Source organism: Otolemur garnettii, unplaced genomic scaffold (genome assembly GCF_000181295.1).
Source record: "Otolemur garnettii isolate 467f Iridium unplaced genomic scaffold, OtoGar3 scaffold00087, whole genome shotgun sequence".
In the NCBI taxonomy this organism is placed as follows: Eukaryota; Metazoa; Chordata; class Mammalia; order Primates; family Galagidae; genus Otolemur; species Otolemur garnettii.
The window spans coordinates 2,022,225-2,032,766 of record NW_003852482.1 but is presented as its reverse complement, the minus strand read 5'-3'; the positions used below and the strand labels follow the sequence as shown (position 1 = coordinate 2,032,766).

The 10,542-nt window shown below is 59.8% G+C and overlaps 1 protein-coding gene across 2 annotated transcripts in view; it reads right to left on the bottom strand.

Moving 5' to 3' along the window:
• Window positions 1–10,542, bottom strand: part of GPSM1 (G protein signaling modulator 1) — a 27,817-nt gene that overhangs the window by 6,044 nt on the left and 11,231 nt on the right. Inside the window, exons 8-11 of one of the 2 annotated variants that reach the window (XM_003794841.1) lie at window positions 9,481–9,589; window positions 8,394–8,517; window positions 2,434–2,504; window positions 1,426–1,605 (exon numbers count right to left, since the gene is read on the bottom strand). In XM_003794841.1, the coding sequence (XP_003794889.2) occupies window positions 1,426–1,605; window positions 2,434–2,504; window positions 8,394–8,517; window positions 9,481–9,589 (484 nt within the window). The remainder of the gene's footprint in view (window positions 1–1,425; window positions 1,606–2,433; window positions 2,505–8,393; window positions 8,518–9,480; window positions 9,590–10,542) is intronic. The other variant, XM_023516189.1, reaches the window with a different exon arrangement.

The following is a 10,542-nucleotide window of genomic DNA, read 5'->3' as shown; positions in this document are numbered from 1 at the left end:
ACTACAGGCGCCCGCCACAGCACCGGCCATTTTTTTTTTTTGGTTGCAGCCATCATTGTTGTTTTGCGGGCCCCTGGCTGGGGATTATAACCCGCCACCTTAGGTGTATGTGGCTGGTGCCTTAGCCGATTGAGCCACAGGCGCCGAGCCAGGAATTATTTTTAGACTAATTTGTGGGGGTTTGAAACCAGGCATCCTGCTCAGGGGGTGCCAGGCTGACCTCTGAAGCTGGACTTGGCTTCTCCGTGTCCCTGAAGTGTCCAGACCAGGCCCTGGCACAGCGGGACCCCCAGCCCATCCCCCATTCCCAGCCCATCCATCTGCCTAACCACCAGTCTCAACCCCATTCAGTCATCTACCCACATGCTCAGCCATCAGCACCACCCCCCATCCATCTCTCTACCTCTGAATATTGCACTGGGAGATGACTGTGCCCCAGGAAGGGGTTCCTGGCCAGTCTGGGGACCTGAGTGGCCCCTGGGCTATGATGAACACCTGCTGGGCAATTGCCTCCCTCACCCCAACAAGGCCTCCAATCCAAGACCCTGGGGACCCCGAGCGTGGGTGGACTGGGGTGGGGTATGCTAGCTCCTGACTGTGAGGAGCCCTGCTGGACCCCAGCTCTCCATCCCTCCACCAGAGAGCTCTGTAGCTGGCACCGGCCACCCCAGCATGTGTCCCTCCTGCCCTGCCCTCAGTCCCTGAAAAAGACAAGAAGAGACCCCCCAACACTGCTGCCTGGCTGAAGGTGCAGCACCCCCAAGTCCTCTATGACAAGGCCTGACCTGTGGGCATGGGGCTCCCCACCTGCCCTTGACACCCTTCAAGTCCCTCTGCTCAAGGGCCCAGTCCTAAGCTCTGAGACCCCCAGGAGGTGTCAGGAAGTCCAAAACCTCCCAGGATTGTGTTAGCTTTGTCCCCTTTTCAGGGGCTCCTGCCAGGGGACCAGCAGGATCAACACCATTGGCCAGGACTCCTGACAACTAACTCTGGCCTCTCAGCAGGATGGCGCCTCCAAGAGAGTCTCCCCAGGGTGCGCTGTCTGGGCAGGCAGGTCCCTTACAGGGATGGGTTGGGAGGGTTCCAGCTGCTGGCGACAGACTGGAAAGAACAGCTCCCAACTGAGGATAAAGATGGAAACTGAGGCCCAGGGAGAAGGAAACTGAGGCCTACCCTGACCCTGATGGCCTGGCCTCCCAGAGGGTGCTGCCAGCGACTGTGAACACACTGCCCCTGTATTGAGCCCCCTGGACACTGAGCACTCTCTGGGGTCCCAGGGGATGCATAGCCCGCTAGGGACCCCTGCCTCCCTGGAGTGATGGCCGGTCTGGCCCCCCACTAGACAGGCTGCAGAGGGGGAGGGATGCCGTGCAGTCCCCACGCTTGTCTCCCTTCTAGCCTGATTCTGCCAGCAGAGGCACCTACCGTGCGAGGTACCTGAACCCGGACATCTGCGCTGTCCAGCGGGGAGTGGCTGCCCTCCTGGGGCCTCCTCTCAGTGGTGTCAGGACCTTCCTGGTACTTCCTGCTTCTCATGGGGAGGGGGAGCGAGTCCCTGCTGGGCCCCCGCCAGTCCCCTGCATGGTGGCTGTCTCCATTCTGCTCCTGGGAAGGGGGAACTGGTATATGGCATGGGTTCCCTCTCCCAGGTCCCTAAGGGAAGGTGGGCAGGTGCAGCTGCCCCCCATCTCCTAGATACATACAGTAGATGCCTACTTCCTGGGGGAGGGGGAACAATGGCCTGTGGGATGTGAGTGACTCTGGCCAGGGCGGGAAGAGGTGGAGCAAGCTGTCCCCAGCTGTCAGCTTTTTCACACTGGGCAAGGACAGTGACCCCTGACAGCTTTTATAACTGACCAGGCAACAGTAGAAGAACCAGAGGCTCAGAGAGGTTAGGCCACTGCCCCAGGGTCATGTAGTACCCACGCATGCCAGGTACAGAGCCAGCCCAGGGCCCCAACCCCACCGAGCCCCTGAATCTGTCCTCTGCCTGGGTTTGTGGAGCCCTAGAAGCACCTTGACCTGAAGCAGCCCTACTTCCCCTTTGGGTACAAAGTCTGAATGGGCAGGGAGAAGCCAGGAGAGGGCATCCCAGCTATGGGTTCCCCAAAACACTGGTGGCATAGTAACTGGGTGTGGGCATGGGGTCTGCAAAGTGTAAGGGCCATCTCTGCCCCCTTGGGGCCCAGCTACCAGCAGGTGAAGAGATGTGCTGGGGGACAATAGGCCACGGGGGGGTGGGTGGCAGATGGGCCCATCCAGGCCCTCAGGCTGCTGAGTGCACATTTATCTCCCAATGGCAGGGCACGTGGGCAGGGAAGAGGCCAAGGCAGGCAGTGGCAGCACAGCAAACACAACACCCAACCTCATTACCCACTGCCCACACTCTGGAGTGCCTACACTGACACCTGCCCCCATATGGCCCCCACTCACCCGCTCCAGGGGGAGCCTCAGCAGGTCCCAGGTCTCTGCACTCAGCCTCTGTGTCCTCTTGGGTCTAGCCCCTGGAAGACAGCAGGGCTGGTCAGCCCAGCAGCTACCTGGGGCCTAGTGATAAACTTTTTGACTGCCCAGCCACCCACATGGAGGCAAGGACTGTGTCCCAGTGTCCTCTGTGTCAGCCAGACAGGCCAGAAGAAGGAAGGGGGCGTTGAGATGGGCAGACTCTGTGTGGTGCCAGGTAGGGTCTGCCCATGGTGTCCCTCAGGCCTGGAAAGGCCTGGTTCTGGACAGGGCTCTCTTCCCAGCCAAGCTAAGTGTCTCCTGCCAGCCATACAGCCTATGGGCTCAGCTGCCACCACCTCTGTGAAGCTACCCCGATCCCTTACCCCAGGGGGATAGGGCCTCTTCATGTAATATCCTGGGTAGGGACAGTCCAAGCTGACAGTTCAAGCTGAGGCCTCCAGATGAGCCCTCCTGGTCAGCTCCACTGCAACACCTTCCCCTGGACTCCTGTCCATCCCTCTTGGTCCAGGGATCCCATCTCCCCAGACTGAGGAGAGCCAAAGGGCCCTGCCCTAGGGTCCCTGAGCAGCTCTGCAGCTGAGCCTACTCCAAACATCTACCCAAAAGGTGTCCCTGGGTGGAGGCAGGGTACAGTTCAGGGGCCCCCAGGTGATGATCCTGCTCTGATGGGGGAGGCTTCTGAGCTGAGAGTTTGGGAGAGGTCTGGCCTTAGCCCAGCTACTTCCTGGGCAAATGAGGGGGAGAATTGGCCTGGCAGCCAGACCAAAAACAAGGCAACAAACACCAGACAGGACAGACAGAACCAGAGGTATGAGCACCAGTCTGTGAGAGGGGCCGAGGGCCTGGCTGGCCGAGCCAGAGGGGCTGCAGGGGCCTTTCTGGGGAGGTGCCTGAGAGGGAGAGGAGTGCAGGCAGCATAGAAAAGGTGGCAGAATATTCTGGGCAGAGAGGGGGCCCAAAGGACAGATCTAGCTAGTAAGGACTCTGCATCTGTCCTGCCACCAGGACCCTGGTTCATCTCCAGAGAGCCACTGCCCTCTGGAAGACCGGGCCCTCCTCTCCTGGCCTGACAGCACCCAAACACGCACTGGGCACCAACTGCCAGGGAGCGCCCATCAGACAGTGGGCATCCACTGAAGGTGGTGGGTTGAACGTGTCCTGGTCTCAGGGGACACTCCGAGAACCCAATATTGGTGCCACCAGGGCAGCAGACGTAGACCCTTGGTGTTCTCTGCCATCAGATGGGCCAGCAGGGATGAGGCCAGGCAGCAAGAGGTTAGTGGGCCATACAGCCTGGGCAGGACAGGACAGGGCTGGGAAGGAGGTCCTGTTCTCTGAAGGGCTGCCCACTGCCCAGCCCCACCCTGGAGTGGGAAGGCAGGTCTAAAGAAGAAATGGGGTCATTATAAAACCACATGGAATTTGGGGGTACTGGCAGCACCTTTCCCTGCATACACCCAGAAATAATAGGGAAGCAGCGCCAAGCACTCCTGCAAAGCAGGCAGGCCCTTCACTCACCGTGCCCAGTGGCCTCTCACGGCCAGAGGGCCTTTCTTTCTGCTGCCCCAGGGGCCTGGTCCCCTCACTGCTTCTGGCCAGACTGGCCTTCCACTGCCACACTGGCCTGGCTGGGGCTGAAGTGCCCTTCTGAGACATGCTTGAGTGTGCTCCGGGGCGGGGCATTGGCTGTGGGTGGAACGCCCTGGGGCCCTGCTGAATGCACCCTCTGTGTTGAGTGGAGCTTGGCTTCCTGTCTCAGCCTCCTACAAGGGCATGCTCTAGAAACTTCTCCCAGCACTGCCCCACCTCTACCTGAGTATGACCATCACATGGTCATCATTTCTAGCCTCAGCCAGCTCCAGACATTTACATCTGAGAACCAATAGACAACTCCAGCCCACCCAGCATCTCAGTGCAGTCCTGCTCTGCCTCACATGGGTAGCACCTGCCTTGCCCTGAGCTTAAGCTGCCCCCACGTTCATCTCCACTTCTCACTGCTGAGTCCAGGCACTCCCCTTCACAACAGACCCAGAGTCCAGCCCCTTCCCCCCCCATGGGGACCTGGGTCACCTGCTTCTCGCCTGCCTTCTCCTCTACCTGTCCTAAGTCCCTTCCCCACATGGGGGCCAGGGACATGAGGACCTGCCTAGGTCTTGTTCCTGGCTCTGCCAGCTGCAGACACAGCCTTGCATTGCCTCTCCACCTGCCAGGCTTGTCCTGCCTCAGGGACTTTGCATGGCTGTCACTGCTGCCGGGACACTGCTCCTCTGGCCCGTGGCTCACTCTTTCAAATGTCCCTGTTTGTGAGCCCAGCATTTGTGTCCTGTTAAAATCCTTGTTAAAGTCCAAACAGCTGATGTGATAGCGTCAGAAAGTGAATAGGTTCAGGTGAGGTCCTGAGGATGGCGCCCCATGATGATTAGTGCCCTTACCAGAAGACACCAGGGAGTTTGCAAACTCCCTCCCTTCTTTTCTCTTTCTTTCTCTGTCACTCCACCACAAGAGGACACAGCAAGAAAGTGGCTGTCTGCAAGCCAGGAAAGGATCTTCACCAGACCTGGACCATGCTGGCACCCTGACCTTGGACTCCCAGACCCCAGACTGTGAGAATGGCTTGTTAGAGCCACCCCATCTGGTGCTTTGGTAGCTGCCCTGGAAGAAGAGAGCCCCTTCCTAAAGCCCACCTGCTGCTGTAGGGACTGCTGCACCCCTCCACCTTACCACGCCCCCATTCCTCTCTCCCCATGCACATGCTCCTGTGTCTCATACACACAATTTGTTTCCATCTAGCCTGCTGGAGTCCCACTCTGCCACGGTTTTGTTTGCTGATGTACCTCACGCACTCAGATAGCCCTTGGTATACAGCATGTGCTTCGTAAGTGTTGTGGTACAAGTAGCTGGTACTTACTGAGCATGAGGGGGCACTGTGAGCAGGTTCCTATGCACTGTCCCTTCCACCCTTCCCAGACCAAGGAGGTTCCTGCTGCCACCCACCGAGTGCAGGGCAGGGAGTGTCAGGAACCTGACCAAGCTCTGGAGGGAGCAGGGCTGGAGGTAGGACATGCAGGCATGTATCATCTGAATGAGCAAGGGGAGCTCCAGGGGGCACAGACATCAGGACAGGGAGGTGCATGCCCAGGCTAATGTCCTCAGGCTGCAGGCCATGTGCTGTTCACACGGGATGACAGTGCCATGTCCAGGCCTTTAGTGCCCACCCAGGCCATGAGTATAACGGCCCCGTGGGCTTTTGGGCTCACAGCCCTCTCGTCCCTGCACAGTGCTGTCCCCAGGACTACTGGTAGGCCTGTTTCCCAGATGAGGCACAGGTAGGTCAGGTCACTTGGTCCACTGGCCAAGGCATGGTGAAGCCAGGGCCACAGCCTGCAGCCTAAACTGCCTCTTGAACATCATGCCATGCACACTCCTAACCCTCTGAGATGACCAAATGGGACATTCAGAGGACTTCTCCCAGGGAGGGTGACGGCAGGGCCCAGAAGGTGAGGGACTGCACTGAGGGCAGTCACATACCCTGTGTGCCAGGGGGCAGTCAGGCCCTGGCTGGAGACAGGGCAGGGGCAGTGGGTGAAGGCAGAACGCGGGGCAGCTCCCTCCACCTCTTTCATATGGAACATGCTGGCTCCCTGCACCCCTGAGCCTGGACTCAGAAGATGGGGGCGGGGCAGCAGCTGGAGGAGCTGCCTCCCTCGGGCCTCTGCTAGCTGGAGGGGCCAGCAGAGGGTGGTGAGATTAACAGACTGAACCGCAGCAGGGCTCTTTGTCCTCCAGGTGCATAAAAGTCCCCTTATTTTTGCAAGACAGGAAAGGAAAACTGAGTCTGGTTGGCCCAGTCTTACCCCAGCCCTCAAGCCAATCCAGCTACCGCCTTGCCCACAAACAGGACCTGCCCACTCAGCACAAGGCCACGCCCCATCACCCGCCTGACCACGCCTTTTTCAATACCACACGCTGCGTTCACAAAGGCCACGTCCACCCCACCAGCCAGGCCGGTGCCCACTCTGCCACGCCCCCCTGGAATGCCGCCCCTCCGCCTCCTTGCCGGTCCAACTCCGTGCCCACCAGACCCCGTGCGACCCAGCCATGGGGGGACAGGCTCTGGACATGCACCTGCCCTCCCACCGCACCCCCACCGCACAGTCCCGGGCACAGCCGCGAAATGAAGGCGGGGGACGAATGCTGGTGTCCCCCTCCTCCTCACCTGAGCAGGGATCTCCCCCAGGGCCACCCGGGCTCGCAGGGCGCAGCTGCATCCCAGGCAGGAGCCCCCCAGGCCGAGTGGCAGGGCTGCGGAGGCCCCCAGACCCGCCTGCACACTGCCCGGGAGGAGGGCGTTTCCTCCGCGTCCTACGGCCGGCCACAGGCAGCCAGTCGGGCGAGGTTTCCGGGGGCCCCTGGCTGGAAAGGTCTGGCCCGCGGGACCGGCAGAGGGCCTGGAGAGGGACAGAAGCTGCCTTGTCCGCGACTGTTCACCCACGACGGCCCCCCTTTTCTTTGGCAGGAGGACCCGGAGCTGGGCTGCCTTTGTGGGAGCCTTTCCAGGGGCCCTGGCCAGTCCTCCCCCTCCCAGCTGCAGGGTTGAGAAGGGTGCCCAGGGTGAGAGGGGAGCTCTCGACAGGGCTACCCACCACAGGAAACCTGGCTGGCCATGGATAGACTCCAGCCCATACATTGAGGGGCTGAGGCCTACTCTCAGGCCAGCCCTTGCCCACTGGTCCCATGGGCCATAGCACCCTGGCACATGGGCTGGCTGAGGGCCTCAGAAGCCTCTGCCCTTTCCCCTCTGTCCTCAGCCTTTTGGGAGTGGTATCAGGTGTCCCCAATTTCCCAAGCCTGGTCATCATCAGAACCCATAACCCTCCCCACCATGTCCAGGACCCAGCAACCTGGGGGTACCAGATGCTCTCCCAGCAGCCTGCTTCCCTTCTGGGGGGCCATGAGGTACACAGCCATGAGGGGACTAGGGCTCAATTCCTGGCAAAGTCAAGAACCACAGGCAAGGGCAGCTGACCCTGGCCCTGCTCCTCACCTATCAGGCAGCCACCTCAAAAAGCCAGTCCAGCCTGGTCCCCCAGCCCCGCCACCTGGCCTCCGTATTTATTAACCGATTTGCTCTGCAGGGAACGTCCTGTACTTGGTGCTCCGCGTCACTGACCTGTGTAGGCTGACTGCAGCCCACAAATGAGGTCGTCATTGCTGCCATGGGCAGGTCTGACTAGAGCCCCCAACCTAGCCCATGCAGCCCCAAGCTCTGTGGTGATGCTGGCTGCTGTGTGGCTGACTGCCCCGAGGCCAGAACAGCTGGGGGCAGCGGGCAGCCATCTCTTATCCTTCCACCATAGGTCTGTGGTCCCACCAGGGATGTGGTAGGGAGGGGTCCAGGGCAATCACAGGCCCTTGCTGCCCAAGGACAATGAAGAACAGAGCTTTCCAACAGCATCTGGGCTAGCTGCTGAGCCCTGCTGGCTCTGCCTCCTAGATGCCCATTCCTGCCGTGCCCCTTCCCAGCTCCTGATCCTGTGGCTCCCTCACCCTGCTCAATATGCTGTCTGGCAGTCTATCTGCTCAGCCTCCAGCCCCACCAGGGGCTCTTGAGCATCAGACAGGGGTCTGAATCTCTCTTCCAGACCAGCACAAGGGCTAAGAAGAAAAGGTGTCCTGAGGCCCAGGGACAGGGTCACCCTTCCCTTCCTGAGCTCCTCTGTTAACTCCTCTGTAGGGACAGAACCCCCTCCTTGTGACTCACATGCAGGGGAGCTGGCACTGTCCGAGGGGCTTCAAGGAGAGTTACTGCCCCCTCCCATAGGTTTCCCTCCTACCATGCCCTAGCCAGATGAGACCTGGCAATGGCCCAGGCTGAGGTTTGTACCCATATGGCACTGCATTCCCCCACCCCCATCCCTGCGACTCACCCTGGGCCTCGTAGCCTGCCAGGTCAGGCTTTTCTGCAGCTGCTGGGCTGGTCAGGCGGCCGAGTGCCAGCTGCAGCTGTGCGACGTTCATGCGGGCCGTGAGTTCCCCGTTGCGGTCCCCGATCTGCAGCCAGCAGGACATAGTTGAGTGGGCAAGTGGGGCTGGGGGACCCTGCTAGGGGCTCCCAAAGGGACATCCGTGGTCCACAGCACACCTGTGCCTGGCTCACTGGGTTGCCAGGGCTGGCCACTGACCCTAGGGCCTCTGAGGAACCAAGAGTCACTGTGGCCCTAAAGGTAGAGTCCAGGACTCCATTCCTACCCAAGGTGTCTCCTGTGTCCCCAGTAGATTTAGTCCCACCTCAGAAATTCTTGGGCCTGAGGGAGCTGGCCCTGTGCCTTATGGGGTCCTCCAGTGGGCATCAACCTGGCCCTGGCCCTGGCCTTGGGCTGGCTGGCCAGCTCCGGACTTGTACTCTGAGGCTTGATGAGGGACCATCCCAGGGCATCTACGGGCCCAGGAACAAACTCAAGTCAAGTGGAGGAGATGGTGGACATAGCACGGCTGCCCAAGGGGCCCTGGATGCATTGGAGGCTGCAGCCTGCCCTCAGGGTCCCTGGTGGAGGAGGTCTCCAGACAAGGACCTCTGCTGGCCTGGGCATTCCTGGCCCTCCCCACCTACACCTGGGTGCCTGCAAGCCTTGCCCACCCAGTTACTTCTCACACAGATCCATCTTTAACACGGACAGGCCTAGGGGTACCTGGTAGCAGTGGCCTTGCCACTGGGGGTGCTTCCTAGAGGTGCAGTGGACAGGCCAGGTGAAGTGCCATAAGGACAGGCCAGAACCCATGCAGGTCCAGAGTTCACATGTGATGCCCCAACCCTCCCCACAGTAGGAGGGTCTTGGTGGGAAGGGCCCACTCCAGGAGAAGGAGACTCAGTTTCCCAAGAGGGTACCCAGCTAAGGGCAGCAGACATGAAGCCAGAGGCCTCTGTAGGATCAAGTGGCCAAGTGGCTGCAACAGCCAAGGATAGAAAGGATAGTCCTGGCATAATTGGGGCAGAGAGGGTGGGCACTGGCTCACCTCCTGGGAGATTTGCAGGTGCTTCTTGGCAAAGGTCAGGGCCTGCGCTGGGCTCCCCATGGACACATAGGCGTTTCCCAGACTCCAACATGCCCGGCCCTCGCCCACTCTGCCAGAGAGGGGGACAGAGTCCATGGCTGCCCTCCCCAGCCCTGCACCCCATGTCAAGTCCCCAAGCCTCCTGGTGGTCAGGGCCCTGATGTGATGTTAGGTGCCATACCCGTGACCTAAGTGGGCAGTATTGTCTGGTCCTGGGGGTCACCAGGGACCCACAGGCCCAAGAGGCACCAATAGAATGGGAGGAAGACACTCCCCCAGCCAGGATCACACACAGACCTTGCCACCATTGGGGAAAAACACCAATAGTGTGAGGATCAGTGCATCACACCTAAGCTGTCCAGTGGGCTTTGCCTGCAGGGGCCAGCCTGCTCCCGGCCTGCTGGACTGCTACTCCTGGTGGCCTCAGCCTCTCTCGCCACCTGGTGGCCGGCGAGGCTCTCTCCACTCTTGGAAGCCCCCAAACCCATTCCTTGGGTAGTTTATTTTTAGACTGATGTGAAATACACCTGGCTGAAACTTAACATACTTGCCTGGTGTGAGCACCACCTCCATCTAGTTACAAAACATGTTTATCAGGGCTCCCAGGACAACCTGGTGGCACTCTAAGGCCTCTGGTGGGGTTGGGGGCAGCCTTAGAACAGCAGTTCTCAACCTGTTTGTCGTGACCCTTTGAGGGGTTGAACAACCCTTTCCTAGGGGTCGCCTAAATACATCCTGCATATCAGGTATGTATATTATGATTCATAACAGTAGCAAAATTACAGTTATGAAGTAGTAATGAAAATAATTTTATGGTTGGGGGTCACCACAGCATGAGGAAGGAAAGTTGAGAACCACTGCCTTAGAAGATCACTCCTGGCTCGGTGCCTATGGCTCAAGCAGCTAAGGCGCCAGCCACATACACCTAAGGTGGCGGGTTCGAATCCCCAACCCGGGCCCGCCAAACAACAATGATGGCTGCAACCAAAAAAAAAATGGCCAGGCGTTGTGGCGGGTGCCTGT